The 20,261-nt window shown below is 35.4% G+C and overlaps 1 protein-coding gene across 6 annotated transcripts in view; it reads right to left on the reverse strand.

Moving 5' to 3' along the window:
- ETV1 (ETS variant transcription factor 1) overlaps positions 1–20,261 on the reverse strand; it is a 97,490-nt gene that overhangs the window by 68,229 nt on the left and 9,000 nt on the right. For 5 of the 6 annotated variants that reach the window (XM_019031592.4, XM_019031593.4, XM_055392204.2 and 2 more), the window contains one exon: positions 16,911–16,964. In XM_019031592.4, coding sequence (XP_018887137.2) covers positions 16,911–16,964 — 54 coding nt within the window. Of the gene's footprint in view, positions 1–4,501; positions 4,604–16,910; positions 16,965–20,261 lie in introns of all 6 variants that reach the window. The other variant, XM_063708391.1, reaches the window with a different exon arrangement.

Below are 20,261 nucleotides of genomic sequence, written 5' to 3' on the forward strand. Positions count from 1 at the left end.
AGCAAATTATAAAACTTAGATTTAAACCTAGATTTAAACATACTCCAATCTATAAATCTATAAAATTTATAAATTTATAAAATTTATAAATCTATAAAACTTAGATTTAAACCTACTCCAAAGCTCACATGTTGCCGTGTGAGCTTATAGCTACTTTAAGATTTTACCTCAGTGCCAAATTCTCTGATGCTAGTAATTCTTTTTGGAGAGAGAAAAACTAGAACCTATTTTTCTTATATTTAGCATGCAGAATCCAATTGATGAAACTCAAATTCTGATTTGTTTTGTTGTTGTTATTGATTTTCCTTGGGGGCTGAAAATATAAGAATCTGTTATCATATGCTGGGAGTGGTGGCTAATGCCTACAATGCCAACACTTTGTGAGGAAGGATCACTTGGGTCCACAAGTTCAAGACCGCTAGGTAACACAGCAATACCTCCTTTCTACAAATAATAATAACAATTAAAAAATAGCTGGGCATGGTAGCGCACACCGGAGTCCCAGCTACTTAAGAGGCTGAGTTGGGAGATCACTTGAGCGTGGGTGGTTGAGGCTGCAGTGAGCCATGATTGCCCCACTGCACTCCAGCCTGGAAAACAGAGCAAGACATCATCTCAAAAAAAAAAGAAAAAAAAGAAAAAGAAAAAGAATCTGTTATTATATAAGAATGATTGCACTAATATTTGTGAAATACTTTGGGTCAAAAACATCTGGTCCTGTAGAAGCCCAGCCATATCCTAATAATTGATTGATTGGAAAAGTAGCTATTTTATAAGGTGATCTTTGGTCATTCACAATTTAAGCAGCCCATTAATTTTAAATGAGCTTCAAGAGGACCATTTTAAAGCTGAATACCACTTCATTGCAAATAGTGTTACAGCAAGGGTCCTGTAGATTCATTTTTATTATTTAAATAGCAATGATCATAAAATCAGCACCCTTCTAATGTAGTTCTCATCTTGATTATTGCTATTTAACTAGTGAAATTTTTTCTTCAGGCTGAGCGAACACTATAATTATTATTGCTTTACATTGTAAAGGTTGCATCTTAATTGAAAAATCAACACTTTTTTTTCGCTTTCAATGAATACATCAACTTTGAAATAAAAAAAAAAACATTGAGGATAGAAGCAATTTTGTTAGACCCACAAATTAGGGTGTCCTTGATTGGCCAGAATTCATAACCCATAATCTTACACATAAGATGCTAACTGATCCTATAGTAGGGTCTGTATTACAAGTATCAGAATGTTTCCAGTGCAACACTTTTTGTTTTTGAATTCCTATGGTAAAAGTAGATTTGAACAAACAACACTTCTTAGTTTCTTCTGACAGTATCATTACAGATATACACTGAACTACTTAGTGTGATCAACAGCAAAAGGTCAAGTTGTTACAACTATTTACAGTATGTGTAGATACAGTAGATAAAGTCCACATGTTGGTAGGTGTAGACATTATTTATGAGTATGAGGAAAAACACAAAAAGTTAAGTTGATCAGAAATGAATGCACGTGTGATATATTATGAATGTTATGTTTTGTGTATTTCACATATCTATATATTTTTGTAGATACAGAATAAAAGCTTATATAGTATATTCCATGTGCCAAATATATTACTTAGATATTTCACATAAACATATACAATGTTATGTACACACACACACACACACACACACGTGTGTGTGTGTATATATATATATACTCATTTAGTCACCCTAGAGAAGATAATATTTATCCCATTTTTATGCAAGAGGAAACTGAGGCACAATGATCTTAAATTGCTTGTACAAGGTCACACAGCTAGTAAATAGTAGAGATTTGAACTCAAGAGGCCTAGGTCCAATGTCCTACTCTTATACAGTACAATGTACTCAGTCCCATAGATAAATCTCATCACGTTTATATCATATGGCTTTAGTGTCTTCAACATCAACACTATCAGCAGCATGAAATAATATAAAAAAGTAGTATCCGACAAGATGCAAAATGTGATATTCAATTAATTTCAGCACATTAGCAAATGTTCCTGGCCTAATTATGTGTTGCCAAACAGAATCCAAACCAAAATTTTAAAATTCTCTTTTGAGAGCATCATTATTTTGTTAAGCAAACATTCAGGATTCCTGAAGCTGAAGACCTATGTATACATAGAACTAAACCACATTTCTTCAATCCAAAGCACAAGCATAATGATTTTCATAGACAAACAGGGAACTTCAGGGATTGTCTACTCCACCCTTGCTTTCCATATACATATTAGTTTGTGCATTATGTTATAAATTAGAATAATTCCATGAAGAATAAAAATCATTTTTGATAAATTTTCCATTTTTCTTTTATTGTATTACACAGGCATACGAATATATGTATGTATACATGGATGTGGCAAAAACACTTATTTTACGTCTTTAATTCACTTGTATAGTCATGGCAAATCAATGAATAACAGCTTTGTACATTTTACTGGAATGCATACAAGGGAAAATGTTACAAGGTGAGTTTTGGTTCTGCCATTCAACACCTATGAATGTAGTTCCTTATATAGGAACCACACTAAACCTGTATGAGCTTTGTCTACTCTGTCTATATCCCAAGGTAACTGTGAGAATCAAATGAGATACAGGATGTGAAAATGGCCTATGAAATCTAAAATGCTGAACAAATATAAATGATTAGTATTATTGCTAGTGTTGTATTCATCTTTCAGTTCACAGCACCTAGCACAATGCCTGGCACTATGAATATTTGTGAACATAACTTATTTTTCATTATGAAAAAAAGCCACGGTAAGAATTTAACCAACAGGACAAGCTGCATGTTACCAAAATAAAGACGCCAAATCTAAAGAATCTAAAACTGCTATTCCCTTAACTATTATAAATAATACGAAAATAAGAGCATATTTTTCCAATTTTGTAATCACAAAATTCATGTGTGTTTTACTATATTCACAACTATTGAAATTTTGCATTAAGGTTTTTGAAAACATTTTATTACCAATCTTGGCAAAAAAAAAAACAACGTAATGCACACACACACCTATACATATACATATAGAGAAGTTTACTGATAACTTCTCATTTTCTTAGAATTTAACCAAAATTCTAAGAAAAGAATGTTATATTTTACATAAAATTCAGATGTTTGTATATATTAGCCTGCTTATATGTACATTACGCACACATAAATTCATATGTCCATCTCTACGTGAGACCTATAAATAAAAGGATAGGTCTGTATATTCCATAAGGACATTATCCGAACTTCAGAAATTGCTGTGTAAAAGCCAAAAGCCTACATTTCAACTTTGGTCAATGGGACAGCTTCATCACAAAATGGGATGACTGATGTTTATTGATTAGCTGATAACTTTCTAATGCAACAGCCTTTAATCTGCAATAAAACTATGAATGAAAATAGAGCTTTCACAAAGGAAAACAGGGATTGATTTTCCTGAAAGAATACAAGAACATGGAGATTTCAGATGGCAAAAACATCCAGAGAAACACAGCAATGACATCCAGCTATTTGGCTTTCCCTACAGACCCGTGAGTTGAGACAACTGCATCACCTGACATTCTGGCCCCAGTGCCAAGGACTAGGGAATCAAATCAAATCAACATAATAAGGCTGTTGTGTTCATGAGGATGGAGAAAAACAACCCCAAACAGCAGTAGAAGTCCACTTCACAGCAGGACCACCATTTCAGAGGAAAAGCTAACACTACTGAGAGGTTTCTTTCAATACTACCCTTACATCTTGATAGGGATGAGCCATTTTTAACCATGTTCGGTGGCCTTGATAGTATTTGACAGAACTTTTGCTGGTAACTCTGCAGCTGGAAATAATTCTAAGAAAAACATCTTATGGTTTAGGACTAAATTCAGCGTTGAAAAGTTCTGGGAGATAAATGGAAAAAGGGGGGCATATATTTCTAATCAAAATTTATCCAGAACTTTGTATTGGTTTATAGATCATAATCATACTTAATGTGAAAAATCGACATAATACTAAGCTAAGAATTATGCATAGATACATTAACATTGATAAACGAGAAAAACCTGGCATAAAATAAAAATATTGAATTGAATTCATTCCTTCATCCAACAAATATACATTTGTGCTAGTGATGTAGCAGAATTTAAAAATACCCTTTTGAATAACAAAATGGGTGAGAAAAGTATTTCTTATTCCAGTGTCACAAATAGTGAATCTGATAAAGAAAAAAATCACTAATGAGTGAAAGTATCCAGGTTCATACTTTTTCTTATTTGCTATTTTCCCAACACACAGCTAAGGGCGTACAATTTTTCTTTTAAAATCATAAAGAGCCTGATAATCTTTTTGGATTTCAGTTTTTCATCTTTAAATTAAAGGTGTTGATATCATTAATCTTTATCGTCTCAAGCTGCAGCTATGAAATTTCTATGAATATTTACTACTATAATGGGAATTCCATGAACATTAGTAATACTCCTACTACTACTACTAATACCTCCGCCGCTGCTGCTGCTACTACTACTGCCTCCATTCCCAAATGGCTGTTCTCCTGCAGTGAGAAAAATACACCATGTCTGAAACATTCCGGGGCCAAAACCTGTGCATAAACAACACATAAATATACAGTGTTATCATAAACATCTCTCGAATTCTGGTAAATAAGAGAAAATATTTGAGGCAGAGAAGCGCACACACTGCAGCCTAGACAAGCACTGGAACAGTTCCCGAACACCATGTCCTCCCATCTATTTTTCTCACAGCTATTCGCTCAGATGAGTTCACAGAACATCTTTCTTGAGACAAACCTCTATTGGAAGGTGCTCTTGGTCTCTCTTCATCTATCATACCTTGATGAGAATAATTTTCAAAAACTATTAGTGAAACACATTCTTTGTTAGCCACGCAGATTTTTTTTTTTTCAGAATAGAAACAGTTTTGAAGCTTGTACGTGTAGTCTGAGTATTGGCTATCAGGGAGGGAAGATCTGCATAGACTAAGCAACCATGAGATGGGATTCTCAGCTGTGTAATTTCAGTCATCACATGCCTTAGTTATTTGATTATTTTATGCCCTGGGTTTCTCTTCATGTAAAACAGGAATAATATCAAGTTATTTCAGAGTATTTGTCCTAATAGAGATTATTGAGAAATGTGTGGTGAGATAGGAGTATCTAATAATATTTATTAGAGTGCCCTAATCTGATAACTGAGATTTAGCTCTAATGTTACATAAATGCAAACAGCTTTCCATTAGCCCTCAAAGAAAAATAAAACAGAGGGAAATAAAAGCAGATATTGGCACTCGTTTTCAAACAATTCAAGCCACCTGTGCATGAATACGTTTTTTAAAAAATAAGATTCTAAATACCCAAGAAACTATTCATTCAATTCAGTATTCAATGAATACCTCAAACATGTGAATCATACACATAAACAGGGCATGAACCATCCTCTACAAGCCAATGAAAATAGGATTAAAATTAGGATCTATGTACAGTATGTATTGGCACATAAAATTTGTTAATTCTGACTAAGATAATCAAGGGAAAAATAACATCTGATCTGAATCTTAAAGAACAAATATGATCTCAATGAATAGGACAATACTCTGTAAATAGTAATAATTAACAGTAGAGTACCTCATTTTTTAAAAGTCCAAAGATATTCTTGTCAGTCCCCTATAACATGAATTTTAGCATAGGTCAACAAGGTGTTAACACAGACACTGATAGCCATCATCCACTAGGGAATCCAGTGGCCTTGCCTTTGGACAGAGTACATTTTGTTAAAATAAGTATAAAATTAAGTCCGGCTGCGGTGGCTCACACCTGTAATCCCAGCACAGTAGGGGGCCAAGGCGGGAGGATTGCTTGGTCTCAGGAGTTCGAGACCAGCATGGGCAACATGGCAAAACCCCATCTCTATAAAAAAATACAAAAATTAGCTGGGGATGGTGGTGCATGCCTATGGTCTCAGGCTGAGATGGGAGAGTCATCTGAGCCCAGGAGATTGAGGTCACTTGAGCCCAGGAGATTGAGGCTGCAGTGAGCTGCGATCATGCCACTGCACTCCAGACCGGGCGACAGAGTGAGACCCTGTCTCAAAAACAAAAACAAACAAAACAAAAAAACCTAAAATTACATGAAACCTAAGCACATTTTCTTCAATATGTAATAGATCAGAGTCTGAATACACAGTGATTATGCATAGATTTCACGTCACTCATATAATTTCACATTACTCAATATGTGATAAATACAACTTCATTTATCAATTATATGCAGTAAGAACATAAGCTCCATGATAGCAGATATTTTTCTGACTTTTTTCACCACTGTATCTCCAGTGACTAGGACAAAGCCTGGCATATAATAGGGACTCAAAACACATTTGTTGAATGAATAAACATCTAGTCTTATAAACCTATGTAACACCTGTACAGACTACAACTGTGTAGCATATGTACCCAATAAATAAATTAATTAAGCTAAACTCTCATAGGTAAAATAAGAACTGTTATACATTAAGATTTATTATTCATATTTAAAAATCATAAAAAATAACGGTAATGGATATGGATCTCATTTGCAAAATATAATCATTCCAATTTTGCAAACAGAAATGTGAATACAAGATTCTGCTACAATAAAAGATAATTAAAGGGTCCATCACAATTCAATCCTCTTCAACAGGACCTAAAAACTAGTCAAAACAGGACTATATAGGCAATAACTAGGAGTAACTATGAAACAAATCTCTGAATAGTTTAATAATGTCACACCTACAGCAAAACAAACCAAAAAAACTTCTTTGCTAAACTCTAGATTTACAAAAGATTCAAAAGATTACATACAAAACCATTGCACAAAGGTACTTTTCTGATCTTAAATCTTAATCAGACATTGTATAAACAGTATTTTTAATCTAGCCATTCCTGATATATTGCCAATAATGGAGTTCTTGAGTTAACATTACCCTTAGCTACTGTCAAATGCAAATAGTGCTTTAGATTTAAAAAAACAATAGCATCTAACCAAAATTTTTACCTAGTAAGATACAGCACCAACTCTCATTAGGAAAAAATTCAATAACAGACAGAAGCAAATATGCATTGTGCATCTTAAATAGATGTTTATTATGATTTTAAAAAAGTGGAAAAATGATACCAATAAAAACCCATAACAAACACTAAGCATACAATTACGATGTGAAGGTCCACATGTACTAGTTTAGCTCAGGTTATTTCTTCTTTATATCTTATTTCATGAAACTTACATATTCTATGAGGCGGTAGCCCCCAAATATATTTATTTTCATGACTGCTTTTATTTTAGTTTCAAATACTAATAATTGTTGTGTTTACTTTTTTACATATCAGAATATATAGATGTATGTGTATTTATTAAAAATATGGGGACAAAAAGTATAATATTTGGTTCTGCAAATATTTTCCACTGACATCCTTTACCTAGATTTTTCCAATAAATATTGTTTGGCTTATATTTCTATCAAGTCCATTCATTGTATAACAAAATAATTATTTAATATGAGGTCAAGTTCAACCAAAGAAGGTATAGATCACTTTCTTCAAAATAACTTGTGACTAATTATAGGGAGGGTAAGTAAAAAATATTTGCTGACATAACTTCCTTTGAACACATTTCAAAAGTCAATTTCTACAATATATTGTTATATTAAGGACAAAATTAAAGAAGAAAAATAGGAAAGAAAAAGCTAAAGACTTGGGTTAATATATATATTTTTAGCTTTCATCTTTGGAAGAGCAAGCACCAGTTTTGTAGAGTTTTGAATTTTAGTTTTTGGTTTTCATCTGGGCAGTAAGCCTGCCCTATCTACCTTAATACCTTAACAAGAATAAACTGGTAAAACCAAAAATAGTGAAAAGTATCTACTAGAGCATACTTTACTAAAATCAAGACTAATGTAATTTTCTCACTGTAAGTATACAGAATATAAGTATTGGCTGCACCTGTCCAATAGTTATATTCCGTATACTTACAGTGAGAAAATTATAAGTATACCAATAAAAGAAAGTACACCTACTTCCTATTAGGGAAAGTGTCCTTCATAGCAAATTCTACTTACATTATTCCCCCATGAATTACGTTTCTTTCTAAAACCCACTTTTCGAGTCAAGCATGCATTCACCATATGTAGCTAGTATCCTTTCTCTTTTCCTTCTGGCACAAAATCATAATGTGATTCTGGGCCTAAAAGATTTGTTTCCCTGTCAACTTACAGATAAGTAAGTAAAGGTTAAGAGACATACCCAAGGTCTATGATTTAGATTTTATTTCTTTTACTGGACTTGATGGATTCCTGGGAGGGTATCTAAAATAAAAATTCTTGCAAGAGAGCCTACTTGCAAGATGGAGAGTACTTTTCATTGGATTTTCATTTTGATTTAAAAAATGTATTCCTTGTAAAACAATCAAGTACCAAACTGAAATTTTCGCTTTACCGGAAAGGGGGCTGCTGGGCTTTGTGACAGACGTGGAACACATCTGCACCAGTGGAAGAGTAGAACATCTAATGACAAGAATTCCTACTAGACACACCTAGAACAGGGTGGGTCATCAATGCCTTGGCTCTCTCTAATCAGCATTGGGAATTTCCTTCTAAACTAGAATTGGTTCCAGTATAACAGAAATCTACAATCAGCAATGACTTTCTCACAGCTAAAATAGAGAATAATCTTTGGAAGAGGAAAATATATATAATTCTAGCAAAGATGATAAAATAAGAATATATTTAAAATATCATTTTTATATAGCCTTCGCTTTTTGATTCCCTAGTATATTTTAAAAATAAGATGACAATATATTACTTAAATAATATTTTCCAGAAACTGATTGCCTCTATCACACAACAAATTTTATATGGGTATGAATGGCAAGGTTCATCTTACAACTTAATTGCAAAAGACTGATACTGCTGTCTTTATTTTACAATTAAGTATATTAAGAAAATATCTAACCTTGCACTCCACGAAAGGCCTGCATCAGAATCGCCTAACAGTTCCTTAGAGATACAGAAGCCTAGTTCTAGGCCTGTAATGTCAAGCTCTCACAGGATAGGAAACAGGAAGCTGCATTTGCACAAGCTTCCCAAATGATTTTTATTCATGCCCAGGTCTGAATACGGACTGAAGTAGAATCAGACAGCTGATTACCGGCATTAAAGTAATTAAAACCTATCCAAAATGCTTTTCTATCTTCGTAGGACAACAGGTAAAATCTAAAACTGATAAAACAAGAAGTTGCAGTACAAGCATATTATTTAGTATGTAGGACAACTAAAAGGCAGTTGCTTCTAGAGAGGACTGTGAGTTGTGGGTTGCAGGAACGGGGAATAATTTTATTTGCACTTTTTCCTACTCTGTACATAAACTGCTTTGACAAAATATTTAAACTGGGCCAGGCGCAGTGGCTCACGCCTGTAATCCCAGCACTTTGGGAGGCCGAGGCAGGAGAATCACGAGGTCAGGAGATGGAGACCATCCTGGCTGACACAGTGAAACCCCGTCTCTACTAAAAATACAAAAAAAAAATTAGCCGGGCGTGGTGGCGGGCGCCTGTGGTCCCAGCTAGTCGGGAGGCCGAGGCAGGAGAATGGCGTGAACCCGGGAGGCGGAGCTTGCAGTGAGCCGAGATCGCGCCACTGCACTCCAGCCTGGGCGACAAAGCAAGACCCCGTCTCAAACCAAACACACACACACACACACACACACACACACACACACACACACACACACACACACACACACACACACACACACACACACAGCAGCAACTACAAAAAGCATACCCAAAAGAAACTCAGAACCATCAAGAGGTAGCTATCGTATAACTCTCAGGAATACAAAATTGGGCGAGAAGGTATGCAACTAGTCATGCTTGAAATGGATAGTTTGAGTCTATTTGGTAACATGTTTAAATATGCCTCAAAAAAAGTTTTAAATCTTTTTGAAATTGAAAACAAACCAAAAAACTCTTGTTCTTAAATCCAAAAAAATGCCATTTCTCTTTCAGGGTGTGCTCTCATTTTGGTAAAAGCAGTCAGAAAAACGAAAGAAAACGAAGTTTTCCTGACCAATCATATCAAAAAAACTTAATCGGGCAAGAAAGTTTTCAAAATTAGTAATAAAAAAATCAACTTTATAAAGTACTCACTGTATGTGTTGAAAGAAACAAGATGTAGTAAGGTAACTTAGTAAAAAGGCAGGAAATTATGAAAACAAACCACAAATAGAATTTTTCTGATCCTGGACAAGTACGTGTTAACATAAATTATTCAGTCAGGGTCTACACAGACCTGACTGACTTCAGTTTTTTTAGAAGCAGATTTGTAACAGTAATCTAAGTATTTCTTTTTTCCACTTCATTGAAAAAAAAAAGTCAAATGCTATTCTTTCTTTTATTTATTTTATTTTATTTATTTATTTTTTGAGACAGAATCTTACTCTGTCACCCAGGCTGGAGTGCAATGGCACAATCTCGGCTCACTGCAACCTCTACCCTCCAGGTTCAAACAATTCTCCTGCCTCAGCCTCCTGAGTAGCTGGGATTACAGGCATGCGACACCACACCCAGATAATTTTGTAGTTTTAGTAGAGACGGGGTTTCGCCATGTTAGCCAGGCTAGTCTCGAACTCCTGACCTTAGGTGATCCGCCTGCCTCGGCCTCCCAAAGTGCTGGGACTACAGGCGTGAGCCAACGTGCCCGACCCAAATGCTATTCTTAAAACCAGAAATTCTTAAAGAAACAAAGTGTAGTTATGATTTTCATTTACTTAAAGTGCCATTCATGTAATAATAATAGTGGTTTTAAACAGTTGAGTCCCCACACAAGGGTCTGTCTGGATGATTTTTGTATCGTCCGCTAGTATTGTATTACAGATATCTGATAAAGTACAGAAGTTTGCAAAAGATTTACTTTTGTAAATAGTGGAGAGTCAGGGTTATTGTTATTTCTTTAATAACATTTTTTCCAATTGACTTGCATTCCAGTGTGTTTTACTGACTGTAAGACAAAGCAGTAGAGTTACAAGGATCTATTCTGTTGGGAATTTTGCATAACCCTGGGACTTATGCACACTCCTGGAAATGCTCTGGAAGAAGATAAAATGTAAATGTGAAAGTCACTATCATGTGAATCACTACAGAGAAAAGACTGAAATGAACTAATGTAACCAAATGGAAACAAACTAGTTATAAAAATAACACATAACTTTGTTACGAAGAACAAAATGAAAGGTGGTAGATTTTTAAAGATGAATGATATAACGGCCAGGCACAGTGGCTCACGCCTGTAATCCCAGCACTTTGGGAAGCCAAGGCGGGCGGATCACTTGAAGTCAGGAGTTTGAGACTAGCCTGGACAACAATAGTGAAACTCCGTCTCCACTAAAAATACAAAAATTATCTGGGCGTGGTAGCGCATGCCTGTAATCCCAGCTACCTGGGAGGCTGAGGCAAGAGACACTTGAATCCGGGAGGCAGGAGTTGCAGTGAGCCGAGATCGTGCCACTGCACTCCAGCCTAGATGATACAGCGGGACTCTGTCTCAAAAAGAAAAAAAAATGATATAACTAAATTTAAAATATATGATTTAAGGCTGGGTATGATGGCTCATGCCTGCAATCCTAGCACTTCAGGAGGCCGACTTGAGCAGATCACTTAAGCCCAGGAGTTCAAGACCAGCCTGGGCAAAACCCCATCTCTCTATAAAATACAAAAATTGGCCGGGCATGGTGGTGCGTGCCTGTAGTCCCAGCTACTTGGGAGGCTGAAGTAGGGTAGAATGCTGAACTACGGAGGCAGAGTTTGCAGTGAGCCAAAATCATGCCACTGCACTCTAGCCAGGGCAACCAAGTGAGACCCTGTCTCAGAATAAAATAAGATTGAAAACATAACATTATTGATGTAATTAAACTTAAAGTAAACAATTTAGGAAAATTCTGTTTAAATACAAATGTACATCCACTTCAGAAACATAAGGTTCACCTATGTTTGAAATACTCCTTAATTTGTCCCTTTTGAGAAGATACACTTCTATTTCTTCTGGATTAAGCACATCCTAACGTAATTCTATTTTTTCCAACAGTGTCTGAGTTATGAAAAGATTTATTGCTAAAGAATAAACAATTTGTTAAAAGCATGTTATTGTTTCTCTTAGCCTTCATCGATTTCCTGGCATGCACTTGTAGGAACTTGTTTTCATTTGGTTTTTATTTTTATTTTCTGATAGATACAGGGTCTCATTATGTTGCCCAGGCTGGTCTCCAACTCCCGAGCTCAAGCAATTCTCCACTTCAGCCTTCCAAAGTGCCGGGATTATAGGCATGAGCCACCATGCCCAGGCTCTGTTTTCACTTATTTTTAATGCCTATACTTGCTTCAAAGTTAGCATCCTTCAAAGGTTAGCAATCTGTAACATACCATCACTGGATTCCACATTTCCAATTAAAATATTTTGTAAACAGCAACAAACATTGCTCAGGGAAATTTTTAGAAAGGTCTCAAGTGCTGTGATTTAATCTCATTTTCACAATTTTTGGATGCTCTGATCTCTATTATTCTACATGCATTTAAACATGTTACAGTCAAATGCATGTTCTATAATCCAGTATTGAGCAAAATTTTGCTCTTCACTCTCTTAACCTTCATTTACCAAAGGACTAAAGCAGTAAAAGCTAAGGCAGAAGCATCTTATTTCATTGAGGTATGCAAGGAAACCTGATTACTCACATTTTTAAAAATATCCCCATAGAATTTACAGACAGGCCACACAGAGGGGATGCAGTTTCTTTCTCTTTCTAGAGATAGATCCCTCTGCCCCCACTAAGCATACCCAGACGCACGAGAATCAAACATCTGCTTAAAGGCATTTTGGAGACCATCTAACCTCTCAATTCCAATATTTGATAAACTTCTGCATCCAGAAATCCTCTTTAGTATCTAATACAAATGCCCTATTCTTCTTTTTAAATCATTTCCCTCTTGTCCTTTCTTCGGTGAAGAATAAAATTAGCTGGTTATTATGATCTGAACAATAGTCCTTCATGTCTGTGAAAACCTGAAATAACATATCCTTCCACTTTTTTTTTTTAAATTAGGCTATTTCAGACTTATTTTTGCCTCTGTTTATAGGTTTTTTAAAATTATTATGTGTCTTATTTACATGTCCCAAAGCCATATTTGTTAAACTGTAAATATTCTCTAATTAAAGTAAAATAAACCTTCACAATTCTGAAAACATTTGGTTAAACTTTCATAGTTTCGGCAAGTTTTCCCAGAATGAGACTATACGTGCAGTTTTAAGGCATATCATATGTTTCTACCTTAAGAAAGGAATTAAGACTCTGAAGATGCTTAGGAGGAAATAAGCACTAAGAAGGTGATCATGAATACAATGATAATTTTACTTATTGTTCTTCTATAACATGTAAGCCATGCTGAATGTGACGTGTTTCTTGTACCCTCGAGAAGTTCACAATCTTATCAAAGACACAAATGTATCTAAAATACTATAATACAATAAATATAATATACAAGATGCTGTGGAGTCCAGCTAACTCTGTGGGGTCAGGGTGGCAAGAAAAGGCTGAGAAAGACTTCAGTGACGTGAAATCTAAGCTGAGTCTGAAATAGGAGGTTCACTAGATTGCAAAACAAAAATGAAAAGTTTTAAAGCAAAATGAACATGTGCAAGGGCAAAGAGATTTAAAACAGCTCAATCTGCCCAGATAACTGAAAAATTAGAAGGGCTAAAGTACAGAGGAAAGGAAAAGTCAGGGTACTGGAGTAGCAAGAGTTTAAACCGAAAGGACACTCAAGGCCTGGGTTATAGAAGAATTTTCCGTACAGCTAAAGAAATAGGACTTTGTCCTGCAGACAGTTTAAGAAGAAAAGTAACAAGGCCAAATAGCTGTGTGTTAATGCTACTGCACAGGGTGGCTTGCAAAGAGGGAAAATCAAAAGATAAGAAAACCAACCAAAAGGCTGACTCAGAAGTTCAGTCAAGGCAGAATGTAGGTGTGTGAACTAAAACAGTGAAATAGGGATGAAGGAGAGGCCATGAAATTAAGATATTTTTGAAAGCTAGGATCAACAACTTGGTTAGCAATTTGAGGTTTATTGTAAAGAACCGAGGTCTCTAAGGATAAATATCAGGATTTCAGTTTGGATGGTGATGCCACTAACTTAGAAAGGCAACAGAAGTAAAAGAGCAACGTTGGTCAGGAAAAATCATGATTTCACTGTTGGACTTGCTGAGTGTAAATTGTCTGTGGAGCGTTGCGTTAAAGATTGGAGTTGGCGTGTAGATGGTGTTTTGTGCAATGCACAGCCAAGGGCTAAGGGAGCGAGTCCAGAGGTGTTGCCTTTTTCTAATCTGCACAGGGACACTAGCAGGGATCAGGTGAGGATGTCCAATGGACAGCTTCGGAAGGAAGAACCAGGCTGGAGACAACAATGTGGAAGACATCGCTGTTCAAAGCTGTGCTGACCAATACAGTAGCCAGTAGCCAGTATCCAGACATGTCTAAATTTAAAATAATCAAAATTAAATAAAGTTAAAAATTCATTTCCTCAGTCCCACTAACCACATTTCGTGTGCTCAATGGCCAATGTGGTTAGTGGACACTGTATCAGGTGGCACAGGTGTAGTCATTTCCATCACAGAAAGTTCTATGGGACAGTGCTGGCATGGTGCATGTAAAATAAGAGGAAAGGGGCTCACACCTGTGATCCCAGCACTTTGGGAGGCCAAGGCGGGCGGATCACGAGGTCAGGAGATCGAGACCATCCTGGTCAACACAGTGAAACCCCATCTCTACTAAAAATACAAAAAATTAGCTGGGAGTGGTGACGGATGCCTGTAGTCCCAGCTACTCGGGAGGCTGAGGCAGGAGAATGGCTGAGGCAGGAGAATGGCGTGAACCCGGGAGGTGGAGCTTGCAGTGAGCCAAGATTGCACCACTGCACTCTAGCCTGGGCAATAGGGTGAGACTCTGTCTCAAAAAAAAAAAAAAGAAAAAAAAAAAAAAAGGAAAGGTTTCGGGACAGAACCCTAGGGAAAGAAGAGGTCCACAAAGAGGAGGGAAGGAAGATGAGTTGAGTAAGAAGGAGTGGTCAAGGGAGTAAAAAACAAAAAAATAAAAATAAAGGAAGAAAATCATGCCAGTGTGACCTTCAGAAAAGAGTTCAAAGAGACTAAATATTCAATAATAAGAAAAGCTGAAAAGAGGTCAAATAAGAAAAGGAGTAAAAAATTACCTGTAGGTGGTTCATTTTACCCTGACAATTGGTATAGTATTGGAATTGTTACCAATTACTTTGGATGTAAAATATCAACGAGATTAATTCTTTTACTCAGACGACGTGTTTAGCTTTTAGAAAGAAGAATTCAATTGCCCATAGGAAGGGAAATGTTGGAAATATGACCATTCTCTTCCCATACTTTAATCAAGAAGGGGAGGACTTGTATTAGCCATCATCCTTCTGGGAGTGTTTCTAAGGGTGTCTAATTCAGGTCTATATACTTGCTGAGTAAGTTTCTTGAAAGCCTATGTCAAATACCTGTATTTAGACATCAAACAGCATTATACAGTTTTCTTCTCGGATCAAAAATAAAGCTAATACAACAGTGGTTACCAGGGACTGAGGGCAGAGAAATGGGAGTTATTGTTTTACAGGTACGGAACTTCAGCTTGGGATACAAAAAAGTTCTGAAGTTGAATAGTGGTGAAGGTTGTACGACAATGTGAATGTACTTAATGCCATTGAACTACAAACTTAAAAATAGTTGAAATGGTAAATTTTGTGGTATGTATATTTTACCACAGTAATTTCTTTATAACCAAGCTGAGTTGAAACATGTAACATGTTAGAGAATCTGGACAAAACCTTGCACAACCCTCTACGCCTGAGAAATTTAACATATCAAACATACATGCTGAAAACACTGCCCACAACATCTGTTACTTGAAGTAATGCAGGTATTTGTATTAGAAAAAATAAAACAAATTTAGATGTCACCAACAGAACAAAAATGCTTTAGGCCAGTTTCATAATTAAGATGGCATTTATACCCTTTTCCTTAGTATTTGCTCCTTTGGTCAGTAGCGGCAGTTAGCTGGTAGAATGGCAGATTATAAATATCAGCAGTAAACCCCAAGGCAACCACGTTTGTACAGGCAAAACGCTCACTCTGCAATTAAGGGACAGTGAGTACTCCATGCATCACTCCTTGTGCATTCTCTGACAGACCCGGGAGCAAGGCTCAGGGAAAGGAACGCGGAAGGAGGAACCCTGAGAGAAGCCAATGGCTGCTTCCATTTGTGCTACTGCAACCAGGAAGCAGAAAATTTCAGGCTAAAAATTAAATAAAAGCAGGTGACAATTCATGAATATACAATACTACAATAAGCCAATGAATGTTTGGTCCAGAATCTTTTATAAATTATACAATAACTAATCTCAAGTAGTTTTTAATTCTATCTCCCATCAGCATCCAGGCATCTCTCTGTAAGCATATTGGCAAACTGGAAGTAAACATGTGCGTGTTCATGGATCACATGCTATTTCCTCCCAAAGATATTTACCAATATGAAGAACAAGACCATCTTTCAATCAACTCAGTCTTCCTTGCCTACTATTTGGAGTTCTCTTCCGATATACAGAATTCAAGGATTCTGCTCAAAACAGAGTTTCTGCTGATGTCACAACCTAACAAATCAAATCATCTTATGGCTGTAAGTTAAAAAGGCGCTGGTACAATGTAAGACAAGACACTGGACGTGAAAACCAACCAAAGAGAAAGAAGGAAAGAAAGAAACCAGAAAGACAGAAAAATGCAAGAGATGAGTCATACTATACTTACAACTTTCAGCCTGATAGTCTGGTACAAACTGCTCATCATTGTCAGGTACCTGAGCTGAAGAAGAAAAAGAAAATTAAAAAAAAATTAAGAGAGAAACTGCCAAAAGCATAAGGAATGTCAAGTAAAATCTGTCAAGTAAGATCTTCTTGGGCTGAGATCAAACCTATGATTATTTGCCAATGAGCTCCTATTTAAAATGGTATTGACAACACTACTTAGGAGGAGAAATTGGAAGGGGATCATTGATGTCAACTAGGAACCATATATATGTCAGAAATAGGATGATGGCAGGTGTATTCCCTCCGAATTTCACCTGCCAGATGGAAATAAAAGAGATGCAAAATAAAGAAAGCTATAGAATTTCCATTTCCTGCAGTTTTTTTTCAAGAATAGAGCAAAAGCTATTTCAATTCACCCACTGCCAGTGTGTAAGCAGCCCATTTAAATTAACCACACAATTATTTTAAGTGATGTGCAGTTATCACACACGTCTCTCTGCTTTTTTGGAAACGTCTGCTGGTATGTTCTCTGTCCTGCAAAATACACCATATTTTAAGATGCTTGCACTGAATTTTGCCAAAGTATGCTACAAAGGTTTTTAAATGGAAGAATGGTCCTTGATTTGGCTCATATATAATAAAGTATTATATTTCAAAGATTATATTCACATTAATAAAATAACAAACAATAACACAAATGTCATCTTTTCATTCAAAATATTTTCCTGGCAACTACTAGGCATTAACAAAAAGAATATCACTAGTTCGTCAGTCCTAATGTCAAAAGACGTTCCTATTTTTAGTAAAGGAAAAATACTGAATAGCAAGGACTTAATGCATTTGGCAGCAATCAAAACACAAGTGCATTTTTCACTTCTAAAATGTTTTCATCACATTTGATTCAGACATCGAAGTAACCTATTCCAAACTGAATATTAGTAATAAGCTTTCACAAACACACATAAATACATGCAAACACACACACACACACACGCCCAAAAAATGGAAGTTAGGTTACTTTTAATTTGATAAAAATATAATGAATTATCATCCTAATTAACTTTAGCTGTCATTTGACTAGGTAGTATTACTTTATTAGGGTTATGTAATACTGAAACTTTTTTATCCAGCCAAGTCATATTTAAATAGATGTTAATTAACTTTCTTAAATGAGCCTATTCTGCATGAGGAATGCTTATTAAAATAAACAGTCTCTTTTGAAAATGCTTCAGGTTGGTAAGTGAATGGCTTAAGAAAAAAATCTACATAAAAAGGAATTCTACATTTTAAAAAAATTTTATATAAAAAAGAATACAATATACAGAATTAAAGTTTCTTTTTATTAGTTTAATATTATTCTTTAAAAACAGACATTTGGCTGAATAAAATTTACGTTATATTATGAAGAGCATAAGAATCTGATAATTGTACCTGTTATAAAAATGTATGCAGTTTGACATTCAACTGTTTTCTAACAACTCTCTTCCGTACACCAATAATTAACCTTATTACGAATGCACTCTACCCCCGCTACCAAACAAAATCAAACAAATTAATAATTTTTTCAAGTTTTAACTGATGCCTATTTGATCAGCCTATATTGCAAGGAGAATTTTTTTCTCTTCATATTGCTCTAATATCTGATACTGTGGGTAACAACTTCAAAGTTAGCGAGCTGCAAATCTTAATTCTGTGACATGCTAGTTGTGCAACTTTGGTTAAGTTTCTGAACCTCTTAGAACTGAATTTTACTTATCAGTTTACTAGTGAAAATACAGTTTTTTGGTGAGGATTAAATGAAACACTCTAAACACAATGCCAGCTACTCAAGAAATGTTCCTTATTTTCTTCTTTCCAGTCCTCTACCCACCAACCCTTGTCTTTCAAGTCATCCACAAAAAAGTACTTGTCATTACAATGCTCAGTTTAATATCTTTTCTTCTAATGAAGTCTACTAGAGAGGCAAAGAAACAGCTAAAATCTGTACATTAGCATTCTCTCAGCTATTAACACAACATATTTTTTTCACACTGCAGAAAAAAATGTTCTAAAAGATTCATAAATTACAAGGCGAAGGGTGTGCTTTCAAATAAGTCTTCATATCAAAAAAATTACAAGTGTTTTAAATATATATTTAATAAATAACAGCAAGTACACAGATTCAAATCCTGCACATTTTTCCCATTATATCCTTGTTTTGGTTTTCCCTCAGAATTAACAGCTAAACAGATATAACTATTGAGATGCAAATATATCAACCACCACAATTACTGGGCTTTTAAAAAGCCAACATTTATAAGAATCTAATAAAAACATAATATCCCTTTACAGGAAAAGTTAAAAATAGCTGGTGAGTAACAAAAGTATACTTGTAACTGAATATGATGGTATGAATGTCCTAAAGGTCTTTTGTTTGTTTTTGTAGCATCGTAAGCAGATTTGCAACTTCCTAATATATGTCACTGCAAGAGCAGCACAGACTCACTGATGGGTGTGTGATGTGTGCTGGAATATGTGTGAGGAAAAAAGGGCCAAATTTTAGGAGTAGAATAATCTGGAAGTTATACCTCGCAAATATACAGAAAATAGCTGCACAATAACAATCTGTAAAGAGTAAGAATAAGAATTCCTATTTCTGTTCTAACTCCTTAACATACTGAATAAATACTTCACACTTATTCCTGAACATATTACAGAATTTTAACAAAAAACATATGACTCACATTTTCACAGAAGCTAATCTTAAGAAACTGAATAGACCAAACGAAGCAGCATGCTACTTAAATAGACAAAGGCTTAAGTATACCTCTAATTTCAAGTTAGAGTAAACGGAAAGCAGTTAACTAAAAACACAAGTTGGATCTAGGCAAGGAAAATATGACAAAGTATTGCCACACTTGTATCATACATTTCCTTTTTTCTTCAATTCAGGGGAATACTGTGAAGGAGCAAACTGCAGCTGCCTGAAAATTTGCAGCAAGCCATACCAACTCCAAAGTTGAGAATTAACAATAGAGGTCAACCTAAAAAAGCAATGTTTTTTCCGCTACTATCTATTATAAACTGTGCTTGATATAATCACCTTTGGGGAATGAAAATGTTTCCCCACACTATGTAATTAAAGACGAAGGGGAAGAGGAGGAAAGGAGAAGGGGAGAAAGTATGTACCAAAAGACCAATAAAATGCTTTCAAGGAGATTAAGCATGTGGATTTTATTGGTAATAGCTGGAGCGGCTCTATCAGTTCATTGCACATTAATAGACCAGTTGCCATCAAGTCTCAGGATCTCGGCTTTAAAAGGGCAGTATCTGCACTCTCAGCTATTTGTTTTACCTAGATTATTATCCAAAG

This window comes from Gorilla gorilla, chromosome 6 (genome assembly GCF_029281585.2).
Source record: "Gorilla gorilla gorilla isolate KB3781 chromosome 6, NHGRI_mGorGor1-v2.1_pri, whole genome shotgun sequence".
Classification (NCBI taxonomy): Eukaryota; Metazoa; Chordata; class Mammalia; order Primates; family Hominidae; genus Gorilla; species Gorilla gorilla.